We start from the raw sequence: 16,580 nt of genomic DNA, 5'->3' as shown, positions 1-16,580 counted from the left end.
AAACAGCTCCTTAAAACAATGCCAAGTAAAAATGTTCCCTACATAAAACAGGCGAGTTTGATTGGATTTTACAATATTGACACTTTTTCATTGGAGTTGCCACCGACGTAGAGACAGCTAGGTTAGCTTAGCTTGTCCCAGAGACAAGCGCACCTGGATACAAGCGCAGGTAAAACTCTGCTTTAAAAATAAATAACTAAATCAGTAGTACGATGTTTACAGAACAAACGAACGAGGGTGGGCAGCTGCTCAACAGTAGGAAGGAAGGGAAACGCCCCCTGGTGGCTGGCTGCAGTATCGGACAAAAACTCCACCCCATCCCTGAAAGTCAACAGGTTTATTTTTCAGAGTCTCTGATTCTCATTTCCTTTAACACTCTTGAACGCGCCAACGTTCATTCCTCCTCCACCTTTAGCTGTAATTCAGTGCATCTATGAAACCTGTGTCTGCGTGCAGGGTTAGGCTCCGCCTCCACCTCCCAGATTAATCAGACTCTGGATCCAAAACCAAGGAAGCACCCAACAGGAGACAACTTGTCCAAATTCACATCGATGGTTCCAAGCTACAAAATGTCCCGCAGACAGAATTCTGATTTACATGCGAGACCTTTTCATGTGTGAACACACATCAGCAAAGTCAGAGCCGCCCGAGGGAAGGAGGTTTAGCAGCTGGGGTGTAATTATGTATTCATTTACACAGAAGAGGCGGGGCTTAAAACTCGTACTGCAGCCAGCCACTGGGGGGGGGGGGGTCTGCACAGCGTTCCCAGATCCAGAGTCCTACTTCTGAAGCGAACGGGGCACATCTGAAAAGGGACATATCCAGTAAAACTCACCTTTTGGTGCAGCCATGTTGGTCTCTACTAACTCTCCAGACATAAAAAAACCTCGACCTGTTTTCTGTCAGCGTTTGGTTTTAGGAGTTATTTGTCTAAAACGAGTCATTTTAGAAAGTCCCCCAATGTGATGTCACAAACGGGGACATGAGAATAGAAGCATCTCTAACCTGGAAGAGCAGCGGCTCTACTCTGAGCCCACCCCGGATGTTGGACCTTCTCAGCCTATTGCAGCTTGAGCGGGACACGGGTGGGCGTGGCCAGCAGCAGCTTGCCCTGAAACGGCTCATTGTGGAAGGTACTGAAAACTGCTGAAGTCTCTTTATGCGAGAGGGCTTTAAGAACATGTTTTGTGTGGACCACAGGACTTTTATAACTCATCTCAAGTCTTCTTGTCTCCAATAACTCATTTAGTTTTCCTGCTAAACAAAGTCAAACACATTTAGGCTGAACTGACTTGGTCAAGTCCTGAAGAATAAATACGAATTTCACTCAGACAACGGCAATAACCCTCATCCTTCCATGACTGCATGAAACGGTAATACGAGCTACAGGTGACCTTTGACCCTTTTGGCTGAGGGGAATTTTCCCTCCTGCTCCTCCTCTGAGGGTTAGGGTAACCCTGACCCTACCACACACCTGCATGCAGGTACGCTAGACTCTCAGAAACGTGTTTAAAGGTCCAAACAAAGCACTCGTGTGTGCGCACAGAACAGAAGTGGGAAGTTAAAGACTTGGAGGTAGAAACCGTCAGAACTGAAAGCGTAGGGTCGTGATACACTTGCTGGTTAAAATGGACGCCGTGCATAACTTGCTTTGGTTTGAATCGCGGTTTGTGCGCGTCTCCGAAAGGAACGCGACACGTTGACAACATGTGTGGGACACACTCGCCACGGTGACTCCGTCTCGGGTTCAGGAGTCTACCGCTGCCAGTTACTGAGCTGGTGGTACCCACAAACCCGGCTCTCCAACGGGTCAGAGTTCTCTAGTGCGCCCCTAGTGGAGCGCTCCAGTGCTACATGCAGGTATGTGGACAAAGACACACCAAAGCCAGCTTAAACAGCAGGTATACCACGACCTTCAGAGCCGGAACAGCGGAGAAACACTCCTGCTGCCTTCAGCGCTTACAGCTGGCTGCAGGTAACGAACACCACACAACTCAGGTGGGTTCAAAGGTCAGAAAACGTAAGAATAGGTCATCACCACCCCCCGTCCAGGTGTGTCCCTGCCTGTTGGCACATGGAGGTCCACACGTGGACAGCTGGAGCAGAGGGAGTGTGTGTGTGTGTGTGTGTGTGTGTGTGTGTGTGTGTGTGTGTGTGTGTGTGTGTGTGTGTGTGTGAGAGCTGATGAAGGCATCAGCTTTGGGTTCAAACAGCCACCGTTTCTGTGACGTTAGAAGATAAATATTCATCTGGAGCTCAAAACATTCGGTCTCTCTAGAGGTTTTAAACCCACAACCCTTTCCTTCCCTGGTCTTTGAGCCTGCTGCACGCCCACCACAGCCAGCTGATTTGTGGACCCGCGCTCGGTCCGTCGGCTCTGACTGGATTAGGAGGCTCTAGCTGACGCTAACGAGGTGAATGAATGACGAGCCTTAACTCCCGACATCAGCGAGGCTGTGTGGAGTTTACCTTTCAGACAGGTAGTCCCATCCTAATCCTAATCTAGACCTGACATGGCTGCTGGTAACCTGAGAGGCGTTTCTGACCAGATGCTTGCTAACAGAGAAGATGTGAAGCTGCAGCGTGTGGAGAGGGTTGGGCTCGAGTACCGGATGTTTAAGTAGGTGTTAGAACGTTTGGAGTGTGTCTTCAGAAAGGCTGCTCCGGGTGACCTCCTCACCTGCAAACATCCGTATTTCATACGCAGAACAACCTTCAGCTGAACTTCTGAATAAATTAACAGATTTCTGATACAAATAAACGGAGAATGGAGTCATCCTTTCGGTTCCAGATCAACCAAACGAGAGTCTGAGCGACTTCCCGTCAGCTCAGCGAGGGCCGAGAGTCGGTGTGTGTGTGTGTGTGTGTGTGTGTGTGTCTATGTCCCTTTAGGCGGGGTCCATTTTAAGGCCGAGGGGTCGATGGTTTTGCCGTTACCGCGCTTGGTCTCCTTGTCCTTCCAGTCATCGATGAGGTCCTTCAGGAATGAAGAGCTTTATTTAGGGACAGAAGGGGAAGTGGGAGGAGGAAAGGGAAGTGGGCGTGTCTCACCTGTCTCTTCAACACCAGGTGCTTTCCTTTCCAGTACTTGAGCATCTGGAGGGACTGCAGCGTGCTGACGATGTCCACCGGGTTCACCGCCGTCTCCTGGCTGATCTCTGGAACACAAAGGTGATGGGGGTAGCTCACACACGGGGCCGTGCACATCATCACACGTTTTAGACTCGGACTCGGCTTCGACAGAAGTGACTAGAAGGTTCCGACGCTCCACCTGGAGGCGTCCGTGTCAGGCTGACCTTTGATGGAGATCTCCTTGCCCTGAAAACGATTCAGGTACTTCAGCAGAACGTCTTTCCAGTAACTCCTGTAGCTTATCAGACCCAGGTCGGACAGGGGGCGCTCAGGCGAGCCCACCTTCTCCTCCACCTTGGACAACAGGTAACCTGGTTGGACCGACAACAGAACCGGCGATAAACTCATCACGTGTTTCAGCTTCTAGTCCAGACGATGAAGCGGCCGAGCAGGACGGCTGCTGGCACTCACTGAAGTCGATGAGCATCTTGCCGTAGCCCTGCCTCATGTACTGCGGCATGGTGAGGATGCAGGACACGTTGTAGTTCAGGAACGAGTTCTTCTCCTGCGCAGAAGCAACCACAAGGTCAGACGGCTCAACGGGAACGTCTGCGTTCGGCAGAAGCTGCTGTCTGGAGCCGCGGCCACCTGAGAGTACGACGCGGCTGCCCTACGGAGAGTGACGCGTGGGGGAGGGGCACTCACCAGGCTGGAGGTGCGCTCGGGTCGGCACGAGGAGAGCAGCTGGTGTTGTACGGAAAACGGTCAGCACGAGGTTTGTTACCATCACATTCGTCCGCTCCCCAGCCAGGTCTGACTTGATTTTCAGTATCTGTCCGTACCGAGTCCTGACCCGATACTTCCGCAGCACACATCCACGTTTCCCACCGTCTTTACGGGTGACCCCGCGAGGAGAGTTGACCGCTGAGCAGGGTTGATGGTTTAACCCTTGAGGTCCACGTGGCGGGGGTGAGGTGGTGCTCTCTCCTCACCCCCGCCACGTGGACCCAACCCTGCTCAACGGTCAACTTGGGTCACCCGTAAAGACGGTGGGAGGGTTAAAGGTTGCTGTTATTATTTAGGTATTTATGTCATTTCCTTAGTTTATCTGCCAGAAAACATCTTTGGTGAGTAACGTTTGTTTCTGCGGTTCGGTCCGAGTTGCTGCGGTGACCGTAGCAGACCGGGCCGCAAGGCGACCCCTAACGGGAACAGCTGAGAGGGGTCGAAGTGTTGAACGCAGCTCCGTCCTTCGCTGCCGTCGCCGTCCGGTTTAAAACCGCAGACAAACGTTAGCCTGCTAGCTAACACGCTACGGTGTCTGAACTCCTGCCCGCCTTAAACAGTGAGACGCACGGCGATGTCCGCGTGGCGATGAATGCCGAGGTAGAGGAGCCTGTTAAAGTGAAAACAACGCCACTTTTATCGCGTTTGAAAACCTCCGGATGAGGTTAAAAGGTCGAGTTTTTGTTTAAAAAGGTGCGATCCGATCTCTTCCACCCGATTCTGGTTCCTCCCGGAGCATCCCGAGTGACGGCTGCAGCGTGCAACAAGCTGACGGCAGGCGAGACCCGCGGTTACCTTGGAAAAGTATCCCACCAGGTGACAGCCGGTGCCGTCGGCTTCAGTCATGACGTAGAACAGGAACGGCTCCACGTCGTAGTACAGCGTTTTGTGGTCCAGGAAGAGCTTGGCCAGCAGACACAAGTTCTGACAGTAAATCTGAAAGGAAACACACCTTCTGGTGATCAACAGGAAACCAGAGCCACCTGATGCCCGGGTTACATCACAGGAGTCCAGCAAGAACCAGATGCGTGTGACAGGATGAAACACGGGTCACAGTGGGGGAGGCGTCGCCACGCTCCTAATCTTAATCTGGAGAGGATCTCATAGAAGTCGTTATATTCTGGAACAGCTTTAGGGCTAAAATCTCTCCGTAAACCTTCTGGCGTCGGTCGCGCTAACATCAGCACCTCTTGTCCCGCGTGTGACTCACGGACCTGAGAGGATTACCAGCTCCTGCCCGAGGTCGGTGTGCGTTTCTCACCTTGTTCTTCTTCCCGTCCACCTCAAACACAGAGATGTTCCCCTTCCTGTAGATCTCGTCGCCTGGAGGGTGCTTCCACACACACTTGGCCTTCAAGACAAAAAAGCAGCAGAAACTCACATGACCTTCATCCTGAAGAGGAGGAGAAACATAAGCTGGCATCAGAGACCGAAGAATCCCATGATGCTGTTGGCTGGATCTTAGAGGCGTGGTCCGACCACCGATGTAAACCCGGAGCTGCTCTGGAGCACACAGGCGCGTGTTAACTCTACCAGAGGATCAGCTGTTGCTTTTTATTCGTCTGAGAAAAGTCAAAAGTCCTTCAAAGGAGACATTAGGACACTTTTGTGTTAGATTGAGTCAATAAAAACATGTTCAGGAAGTTCTGACAGACCAATCTGAGCAGATTTAGTCCCCACATTTTTAGTACCTTCCAGAATGAACCGTTAGGGTCCTGTCACTTTAACTCATTCGCTGCCAGCGTTTCTCACCATTTCTACTGTTTTTTAAAGAGTCACAGAACGTTACGCGCTAGGATGATGTCGACGCCAAAACAACCAAAACGAAGCGGAGACTCGCCTCTTACATCAGGAAGGATCCGCGCGTTTCGAGCGTTATCCCTTCTGTCATATTCCGTTGTTGAATTGTGATCGGCAGAAGCTTTTCCGGTTCGAGCCTCACTTTTTTACAGCAGCGGCCCAAAACGATCTCCTAACACATGGATGTTCTGCTTCCTGATCACGTGGCGCGTGACGTACGCGGATGAAGATCGACTTTAGAGCTGAGATGTTTGTTCTCACGGTGTGGGGGCTCGTCCGACGCCCACGCAGTAAAAACATGAAAATGACGACTTTAGTCGTCACTGGCAGGGAACGAGTTAAAGAGAACAGGCTGCTGGCCACGCCCAGTTACCACCTGCTCATGCTGCTAATGGCTGAAAAGCTCAGATGGTTTTAGAGCAGAGCTGCCCCCCCTGCATCCACAGGTGGGAGTGGGGGGCTCTATGGAAATGTCTGTCATGATAATGAACCTTTATCCAACGCCTCGTAGAAACAGCCGAGACGTAAGCATCGGGTAACATCAGCGGGGCGTCGTACGCAGCAACTAGTGGCCGTTATTTCCACCGACTGACGCGTTGCACCCCAGGATCGTCGGGACGTGAAGCCGGCACATCAGTAGAAAGCTGGGGTTACGTGACCCTGGCAGAAGACGGACGGACCGTCTTTATTCTTGTTTGGAGTTTATGGAGGTGTAGGGATGGGTACCTCTGACATTTGAATCGATCCGGTACTAATTCCCGGTACCTAGGAATCGATACCGGTACTTAACGGTACCAATTTTAGATACTTTTGAGTGTTTAATATTTTAATTCTCTTTTATAATTAAATATATATTTTTCTCAACATATAACCATATTTGATAAATATCACGATAAATAACATACAACTGTTTGTATTTTAACATCGTCCTTGTAGTTTTATAAGCTGATAATTAAACTGAAGCAAACATCTTTACTGTGAACTAAATTTACTGTGTATCTTCATTCCTTTTGCCGTCCCTTTTCTTAGATTTTTCCTACTGGGAAGTTAGAATTTCCGAGGAGAAAGCGAACGCACCATTAGCTGATAACAATGGTGGCAATGGAAGCTAACATATCAAGCTAACGTTATCTTAAACAGTTTATTTAGCTGCTGGAGCAGATTAAAACGATGATGCCTCACACTTAGATCGTTGTCGCTGGTTTCATCTTCACCCAATCACCCGTCGCATTTAGTGAAGTGGACCCAAGCGTTAGCGTGCGTTCTTTCTACCATGCTGCTCTGTTTACTACTCGCTCACAGCGACCGACGACATAACGCTCTTGCGCATGCGCAGCTGTCTTGGCAAGTTCTTGTTATGATGGACGGGTACCGAAACGAGGCACCGTTTCAAATGACGTGAATCGGTGCTCGGTCGGTACTGTGGAATTCGGTCGGTACCTTAAAAAGTACTGAATTCGGTACCCATCCCTATGGAGGCGGCAGACACGGGAGTCAAGAACCATTCAGGGCTCATCATTTTACAGGGAGGAGCATTTTTACCAAACAAGTTCATCCACAGGTCAGAGGTCAATGCTCTGAGAAACGACAAAAACCCAGCAGCAGCTACCCCTCAGACTCTACAGGCCTTCGGTAGCAGGTCACGAGTCAACAGCAGCAGGAACTCACCATGTGTCGGCGCAGGATGGTCTGACTCTTCATGTACTTGAGGCAGAACTCGCACATGTAGAGCCTCCCGAGGCGGGCGTACTCCTCCGGGTAGGGAGAGTGGTACCAGGTGTCCAGCTCGAAACGCCCAAACACGATGGTCCCGATCATGTTGCTGCCCTCCGACTCCTGACCGGCCAGGCGGAGCTTCTCCTGCAGAGCCGGGACGTGTCCAGCGGGCGGGTGACCGGGGAAGAGAGGAGGAAGGTTTAGTTAAACGCAGTAGAGCCTGCGACCAGACCAAAGTCACGGTCAGCGTAAAGCTCAACGAAGAGAACGAGACAGAAAATGAGACGGTTGCTGTGAGGCTGAAGTGTTTAAGAACTCGGAATCTCTGTAGCTTCAAACGTCAAATAAAACATGAACACGAGGTAAAAGAAAGTCTCTGAAACTAGCTGAGGCTTCTCTCTGGGACCGTTTCTGAATCGGGTCATAAAAGCCAGAGCTGTGCGTGGAACACAGCCGGAGGGCAAAGGTCAAACGGGGGGTGGTTGTGGGGACGACTCCTAGCCGGTCGGGCGAGCGGATCTGAAGCGTTAAAACAAACAGAACGACATGAAGGGGTTTCCCAAACTACCAAAACTATGTCAGACTCCTCCGGCGGCTGCAGAGGAGCGACCGCAGACTGAAACAGAGAAGAAGAGCAGTGAGGCAGAAGGGAGGAGGGGAGCACAAAGAGAACAGAGGGAGGTGATGATGAGTTCTCTCTTACAAGGTCCTCCGAGGCACGTGCCTGCGCTTTCCTGAACAGCTCTAGGTCGTAGTCGCTGGTGATGTTCTCCAGAAGAGGCTCCCGGCGTGTCTCGTGGCTCTGGTGGTGCTCCTGGCAGCAGGCGGACACCACAGAGGAACTTTTACACACAGGAACACGGTTCTCTAGACGTTTTATCTCATCGTCTGCTTACCGTGTGCTTCTCCTTCTGCTCCTTGTTCAGGCCAGAGTTCCTCTTCCTCCTGAGCTCCGTCACCTTCTCTTTGTAGCGCTGCTGACGCTCCGTAGGAGCCTGGCAGACACACCGTTTTAAATTAGCTCGTTGCCCTTCATTCACTCACTCACGAGGTGCCCGATCCCAAATCCTGATTCACCGAAGGTCGGAAGAGAGATCAGGCTTTTGGAGTATCAGAGGCTACCGTCTGACTCACGATTACATCCTGACTAAGAGGCTGTTAGCGACAGGTGTTAGCTAACCGGGCTGCAGGTGGTTAGCGTGACTACAACGCTACAAACCAGCTAGAGGACCAGATGGAGCCGACCGCGTGGCGGCGAGGGATAACAGTGGCTCCTACAGAACGGCATCATGGGTTAGTCACAGCTGAACACCTGCTAAAGAGGCGGAGCTTAAACGTGCTGAATGAACAGATGCCACCAGCGGTTCTTAGTGAACGAGTAAAGTTGGTGGGAAAGCAACAAACGATCAGACACGTTTAAAATGTAACTCGTCCACGTCGGCACGTCTTCGGGACATTTTCAGTCCTCACCGAGTCCTGAAGGCCGGGGCGGGACGGAAACCAGCTCTGGCTGATAGGTCTGATGCCACCTCCAGCTGCCTCCATCACTCCCACTCCGACCCGCAGGTGTTACTGCTTCAAAGGTAGCGTTTGGGCCAAATGCCCTCCCCTCACACAGGTGTGTGTGTGTGTGTGTGTGTGTGTGTGTGTGTGTGTGTGTGTGTGTGTGTGTGTGTGTGTGTGTGTGTGTCACCTGGCTCCGGGTGGAGTGTCGGCTCTCATCCTGCTGCTGTGACCTCTCCTCAGCCTGTTTGTCGCGGACCGATGTCTTGCCCTGTGGAAACACCGTCAGTAACCACGCGCCGACCTTTAACCCCCATGTCTGCACCTGACAGATTACATTTCCTTATACTTTAACAGTGTGTGTGTGTGTGTGTGTGTGTGTGTGTGTGTGTGTGTGTGTGTGTGTGTGTGTGTGTGTGCACCTTGCATTCATCAGCAGAGAGGTTGTGGTACAGAGGACATCCTGATACGGAGAAATGTCTCTCGTGTCTCCCCGTGAGATGGCCTGAGGGGACAGAGACAAGGACAGATGAGGACATGAGAGGGTGAGGGTGCGTCTGGGTTGGTGTTCATCCTCTCACCCAGCGAGTTGCACCCCGGAGTGGGACACTTCATGTTGAAGTTGTAGCTTTCGTGGAAGCGCCGGCGTTTGGGCCGATGGGAGAGGTCGTGGGCGGCGGCTTCTTTCAGGGACAGTTCCTTGGCCAGCCTCTCGTCCTCCTCTTGTGACACCACGACGTCGTTGCCAGAAGACACGTGGTCGACACTCGGGCTGGAAGCGTCGATGTCGGATTCACAAGACGGAGCGTTTCCTGTCGGGGTGCGAGGAGGCGTCTCGTCTCGGTCTGCTCCCTGCTTCACGTCTGCCGAGTCATTGGAGACAAAGAAGCAGCGTCACCATCCACCTGCAGCTGAGCATCAGCCACATGCTTTCTGACGCCATCAACGAGCCCTGCTGGGTTTACCCAATCAGAAACCAGTCAGGAAGTGTCGGTCATCCTCCTGCTTCTGGAACATCTAGCCCAGAGAGGTGGCCAAAGTGAAGAACTGGGCCACACCGAGGACCGGCCACCTCTACGTTTGAGATGCTAACGTCAAAACATTCATTCTTTTCTAACATTTCTTATTTAGATGGATGATTTATTTTGTTCATGAGATTAAATCCAAAGCCACAGCAGTCCAGCACCCTGCAACAGGTGGCTGAAAACACACAGAGTCCCAAGATCAGGTCAGGTGGAGAGCACAAGTGAGGCGAGTGGTGCACCAGGACCACATCATGATGCTGCCACCACCATGCGGGACAGTCCGACCCGTGTTCTCAGGTCTGAAAGCCTCACTGACACCTCTACAAGGCTCCATCTTTGTCTCGTCTGACAACAGAACCTAAATGTTAAATTATTCTGCCACACGCTGCTTTTCAAACACCACATCATTCCATCATCCTTCAGGAGGGATCGCACCTCGGCCCCTGTTGGGAGGCCGCACCCACGTTTATCTCATGGTCAGCCAGAGGACGAGCGCCACACACCTTCTGATCTATTGTCTCAATAAAACCATCGTCTGGTCCCACTGATTCATCGAGACTCAGAGTTCGGCCCCCACACAGACGGCGCTACCAGCAGCAGAATCCAATCAGCTGGATTGATGTTATTACAGCAGAAGATGAAAGAACACGTCAGCCATCTTCTGTTCCCCATCCCTAAATGGCGGCTGAAGCGCTCGACCTTCGGTCGACCGTGTTTCTAAAGCGCTACACAAACAACCGGAGGTGTGGCGTTTTCTGTTCTAGCGGTCTGGCTGGGAACGACGCTCAGCTGCACCAATATCCCAGATGCTTATCCGTCTGATGCTGCAGAACTGCTCCAGCAATGCTGAAGTCCCAGAATGCTTTGCTGCATCGTTTAAATACAACTCACTTTTACTTTGTGGCTTTTAATCCACTTTTTGTTCATCTATTTTTCCATGTTGTTGCACTGATCATTATTTCGTGACGATTCTCCTGAGCAGCGTTCTGCTCGACCAGAGCTGCTCTAGACGTGCTCCATGAAGTTCAGGTTAGTAAACAGGAAGCAGAACTTTAGTTTCTGCTGGTCTGGATGTGCCGTCGCCCTCCACGGCGTGTGACGTGAGAGAACAGCTCCAGGTTCCCCCGGAGTGTTTCATTAATGCCATCGATAACAACGCCCAGGTTATCAGCAGACACACACTAGAATCAGGAACGCCGTGTGTCTGGAACGCTGCGGCACAATGGCCGACAGAAACATGCAGATCCTCTTCTCTTGTACGTCGTGTTCAGCTTCACCAGGAAACGTCCCCGCCGGCTGCTCTCCCTGTTCCTGTTTCACGCCATTTCTCTGCCACGCCTTCATTTCTAAAGACGTTCCACATCCTCGGCTGAAGGGAGGAGCACGGACTCACGGCAGGATCTAACCACCGCACACAAACATCAAAGATGCATAATGATTGATAACATCTAGGAAGGAGCACCAGTCTCACCGTTGACTTCAGTGTCCGAGCCAGACGACCTGCTCTGGCGCAGCGGGTACTTTTTAGCCGTGGCGTTTGCCGCTCCCTGCTGGCTGCGCGTGATCCTGCGCCCGGAGGAGAAGACGGATGCTGCCACAGCTGCAGCTGCGTCCGGACCTTCGTCAGGACCTCCTGCAGCAGGAGAGCTGCTTGGTGCTGAGCAGCAGTTTTCTGGAATGAATGAGAAGAAACGCCACAACCAGAGTGGGCAGTTCTCACTCAAACGGGCGTTCATTTAAAGAGCAAGTCACCCCCTGTGTTACGTCCCTGAAGGGAGGTGTTAAAATGTGAAGGAGGGGGTGACATAAGAAACACGATAGTGGGTTTAAAATGGGTTTAATTGTTATAAAAGTTTCTAAAAACAGGTGCAAACAGATGGTGAGCAAACAAAAAACACAAGACTAAAAGGTAAACATTTAAAGGATCAACATCAAAACACCCGACTAGAACTTGGTTCACAGTTTTACCGAAACAGAAGATGTTTGCTGATAATAAAAACCGCCGCTCTACGAAAACACGGTTTTAAAATCTTAAAGTCGGTAAACTACGATGTTAACCTTGAAACATAAACCAAAACCATCACATAGATCTTCTGAAATACACAACAAGGGGTTGAAAACAGCACGAGGCCTGGAGGACAGCAGAACCCCCGCACCGCTGGTGGCCATTACCCCCTACCAGAGTATTACTCCACTCCCACTTCCTGTTTGAAAAATGCAACAAATGCTGTTGCCTAGCAGCCCGAGAGGGCGGAGCCACTAACAAATACACACACACAGGCTCACAACGACATTGTGACATCATATGGTACCAGCTAACGTTCAAGGGTACCTCTTAGCCAATAGCGGTGGCAGATCTAAATTCAAATGCAGTGCAGAGTTTTTACCTGACGACGGCACAACACTGACAGTTTTAGGCAGAATATTTAAATTTGACCTAAAATGCACTAAAGTGCAAAACTATTGACGACACGTGTCTGCAGCACGATTAGACACACATTTATGTAGTTTATCAGAAAAATAAGTTGATTTGGGGGTGACTTGCTCTTTAAACTTAAGTTGTTCTTTAACATCTTTTGAAACTTGTTTCTAAACCTGTTTGAGCAAAAATTTGTGTTAGAGAAGAGCTTAAGGGTTTATGCAAGGTCAAACTGGCAAATTTGATTATTCTAAACAACAAATAAATAAAATATCTAATAAATAAAATATCAAGTCGGAAACATGTTGCAGCCCAGGCCTCATTAGGGGGCATAAGCATCACAACACTGATGTAATCACAAGTAACGATTACCAAAAATATTTAGTAACTTTCTGTTTCCAGCTGTTACCTCACAGCAGGAAGGTCACAGGTTTGAATCCCGGTGTTGTGCCAAAGTAGTTACCCCCGTCAAAAATGGTTTCCCCTCGGTTTACACTTTGTTTTTGTTGGCGTTGCTGTCACGAAATAAGTCACAGTATAACTAATAACTACAGAAACTTTGGAGAACATTACACGTTAAATTAAGAAGTCTAAAAAAAGAAAATGTTCTGTGACTTATTTTGCAAATAAACCATTTCGTGATCGTCATAGCAACGCCAACGTGCATTACTGATGGGGGGGGGGGGGCACATTTTGGCAGCCGAGGCCACACAGCCTGATATAATCTGTACCCCTCCTTTACTTTTGCTGTGAAGAAACACTCGGCAGCGTTAGGGTTAGCGTTATTGGTTATTGGTTATACTGTGATTGATTTTGCAAATAAACTATTTCATGATAGCAACGCCAACAAAAACAAAGTGTAAACCGAGTGTAAAGTCACCGGAGAGCAACGAGTTTCCATGATCGCGTCGGGTTTTACAGTATTATAGTATCGCTCCCGTGAATGGGGAAACAATTTTTGACGGGGGTAACTACTTTGGCACAACACTGGCCGCAGCTGTTTGAAGTTAGCATGTTCTCATGCACGTGTGGCAAGGTGGATAAACGAGGGCCCGGGCGGGATTCGATCCCCAGACTCCCGGGTGAGAGTCATACGCTCTAACCAGTCAGCCAAAGGGACATCCCCTTGGTCAAGTAGCCAGGGCGCACGATCAATCGGGACACTGTGACAGGACGCTCACACTGCCACACACGTGTGGAGTTAGCATGTAGCCGTTTTCCTTCATCTTATCCTCCATAAACCTCTCATACTTTTTCTTTTGAGTCATTTATTAAAAGATTATCTTGTTAGATGTGTTTACCTATTTTCTAAAGAGGAAGGAGAAGTTTACCTTGTGAGCTCTGGCTGAGGCGCAGGGACGAGCGAGTCAGGCGTGTGCTGCTTCGCCTGCCAGCGGTCTCAGCAGCGTGCTCCAGGTCAGTGGAAAAATCAGAGTCCTCTGTTCCATCCGAGCTGCTGCCCGCTGTCCTCTGAGAAAACAACAACATTCACTAATTTGACCAACATAACGTCCTGCATGTTACAGGTATCCAACCTTCACGCCAAGATCTGTGCGCCTTTCAGCAGCTTCACTGGAAACCACCTGTGGTGAATTCGGCTGACGGGACACCATTTGAAAAGGCACACACCTGTCTACTGAACGTCTCACAGGCGACACGGTCAGAGCACAACCCTGGCATAAAGTCTGTGGCTGATTTCACATGATCTAAGTTTTTTAGTACTTTTGACGCTGGTTCTCGTCTCCGGAACTGCGCTGCTCTGGGTGGCTGCATGTTGGAGTAGCTCTGTTGACTACATGTAAGTTTTGCCTTTTCTTGGGCATTTTTTCTTCTAGTTTCTCAAGAAAAACTGTACTTTTTGGACATTTTACTTTTCTGTTGCTGGTGCTGTGAAGCTTTGAGGATTTTTACTGCTATTTTTTAGCTTTTTTCACTTTTTGAGCATTTGTTATGATGCGTAACCATGGCAACAGTCTGGTCTACAATCGGGAGCAGCTGATTAACATTGGAAAGGCTGAAATAATACCTCAACTGAAGCCACAAATCCCAAATGAGCTAAAACACAAGAAGCGTGGGTGCAGAGCGGGAGACAGAGAAAGAGGAAATTTAAACCATCTCTTCCATCGATCATAATGGGCGATGTGAGATCACTGGCCAACAAGATGGAGGAACTCCAAGCCCTTTCAAGGACTCAGCCAGAGTGTCGGCAGTTTCGGAACCGCTGGAGGAGATGATGCAAAGAAGGATTCTCCAGAGAATCAAGAACATGATGGACAACCCTGAGCATTCTCTTCACAAGACTGTCCGACAACGGAAGAGTGTCTTTAGTCAGAGGCGTCTTCAGTTTGGCTGCAACACTGACCGCTACTGGAGATCCTTCCTGCCAACAGCCATTGTAATATACAACAACTCTTTGATGACTTGATTATTATTATTATTCTGAGCTACTACAGCAATCAGTTTCCCTCTGGGACTAATAAAGTATTTTTGAATTGAATTGAAACAACTCAAAAATACCTTTTTCACGTTGCCATTATGGGATGTTGTGTGTAGAATCTTGAGGGAAAATGAATTCAACCCATTGTGAAATAAAACTGTAACATAAGGTGTGAAAGAGTGATGTGCTGTGAATACTTTTCAGATAAGCTGTATTATTTTGTATGGAAGAGCTTTATCACTCAGAAACAGCAGATGTCTGCTTTTGGGAGGTGATCTGGCTCATCATCGCCCACCATGGACATAATCCCACAAGGTGGAGTTTGGGAAGGGAGAGCCCCTTCAATCTCCTCATTTATACCTAAAATACATCCATACCATTACATAGGACAAAGCTATTGCTATCTTTTTTGTTTATTTCTTAGTTTTAATACAAAATTATGTAGATCAACTGATTTCTAGTTATTACATGAGGCAAATTTTAACTCTGAAACGAGTGCATTCGGGACTCTGACATTTAGAAATCAGTAAAACGAGTCGAATTATTTTTAATGCCGACTAATGTAGAAGACTAATAAACCATCATTCATCCGTATTCCTTATATGACCGGATAGTGAATGAATGATGTAAACTGAACATCGTTAACTACTACATTCATGAGCAAAAGTAAATAAACAAATGTAAGGGCGCTCATTTGACAACTTTACAAGAAGCTGTGTGTCGACTTGTATAGCACCAATCAAATCAAAGAGGAGGTGGGACTTGACCCAAATACACCAATCATCGTAGCGCTCGTTACAAGTCTGTCCAATCATAGAGGTTGTTATGGTGCGGATTCTCGTTCCACGCATCCGGGGAAAAAAAACGCTTGTTTTCGGCAGTTAGCTGAAGGGGTTCGGTACCGATGGCTGGGCAGCCTTGTGCGGTATCCCTGTTCGCTGCTGGAAGTCAGCTCAGAACGAACCCAAACCAACACGTTTACAGCGAAACAGATAGCTTTAAACTCTGAATAAACACTTGCTATTAGCTTCACTTGGCAAACCATTAGATCCATTGTACCACTTATTGGTAATTCACATCTTAAACACAGACTTCAGCCCATCAAACATGTTTATTTTCTTCATTCTGATTATTTCACCTTTAAATTAGCTAACATTCGCTACTGAGACGTTGTGTCTGAACTGCTGCAGCCTCGAACAAACGTCCTGACTTACCTTTCTCCGTGGCATGTTGGAATATTGTAACCCGGGATTTGACGTAATTTATTTAGGCTTACATGTGAACTGTAACCATTCAGAACCACCAAACGTTAACACAGACCAACTCAAGCATAAGAGGCGCACAAACGTATCCGCACTTCCGAGCTGTTTCTAGTTGGTCCGTTACCAAAATACTTCCGTGAGGAAACATACAAAAAAATGGATTCAGGTTTCAGGTTTCCGATAACTTGCACGACATAATAGTAAGTAAATGTTATTTCTATAGCACTCATCACAGACATGGAATCACAAAGTGCTTCACATAGATTACAAAAAAACAACGTCATAAAATTATAATGATCTCACAACAGAAATAGATTAACATCAGAAAAAATAAAGTCATAAAATTATAAAATTTCATAAACAGATGAAAGATTAAAATTTTGAGTTAAAAATAAGAAAATAAAAGGTTTAGGTAAAAACTGCTTTAAAGAGCAAGTCACCCCCATATCAACTATTATTTTCTGATAAACTGCATAAAAGTGTGTCTAATCGTGCTGCAGATACGTGTCGTCAAAAGTTTTGCACTTTAGTGCATTTTAGTTCAAATTAAAATTTTCTGC

General features: G+C 48.6%; 1 protein-coding gene across 4 annotated transcripts; it reads right to left on the bottom strand.

The window, feature by feature from the left end:
• Nucleotides 1–2,651: 2,651 nt before the first annotated feature.
• LOC107376197 (histone acetyltransferase KAT7) lies at nucleotides 2,652–16,127 on the bottom strand. 4 transcript variants are annotated; one of them, XM_015945174.3, is made up of 15 exons: nucleotides 15,973–16,127; nucleotides 13,653–13,791; nucleotides 11,374–11,574; nucleotides 9,459–9,740; nucleotides 9,300–9,382; nucleotides 9,068–9,148; nucleotides 8,271–8,369; nucleotides 8,078–8,188; nucleotides 7,327–7,518; nucleotides 5,120–5,209; nucleotides 4,654–4,794; nucleotides 3,544–3,637; nucleotides 3,297–3,443; nucleotides 3,052–3,158; nucleotides 2,652–2,977 (listed from the first exon to the last, which is right to left on the bottom strand). In XM_015945174.3, the coding sequence occupies exons 1-15, from the start codon at nucleotides 15,985–15,987 to the stop codon at nucleotides 2,879–2,881; spliced, it is 1,881 nt and encodes a 626-aa protein (XP_015800660.3). In that variant the 5' UTR covers nucleotides 15,988–16,127; the 3' UTR covers nucleotides 2,652–2,878. The 4 variants fall into 4 exon arrangements, with proteins under 4 accessions (XP_015800660.3, XP_015800661.3, XP_015800659.3 ...); XM_015945175.3 differs by lacking the exon at nucleotides 15,973–16,127 and having other exon boundaries at nucleotides 8,099–8,188; nucleotides 13,653–13,903; XM_015945173.3 differs by lacking the exon at nucleotides 15,973–16,127 and having other exon boundaries at nucleotides 13,653–13,902.
• Nucleotides 16,128–16,580: the final 453 nt, after the last annotated feature.

Source organism: Nothobranchius furzeri, chromosome 12, assembly GCF_043380555.1.
Source record: "Nothobranchius furzeri strain GRZ-AD chromosome 12, NfurGRZ-RIMD1, whole genome shotgun sequence".
NCBI classification, from domain to species: domain Eukaryota; kingdom Metazoa; phylum Chordata; class Actinopteri; order Cyprinodontiformes; family Nothobranchiidae; genus Nothobranchius; species Nothobranchius furzeri.
The sequence above is the reverse complement of the archived record's forward strand: the minus strand, read 5'-3'. Positions and strand labels throughout refer to the sequence as shown.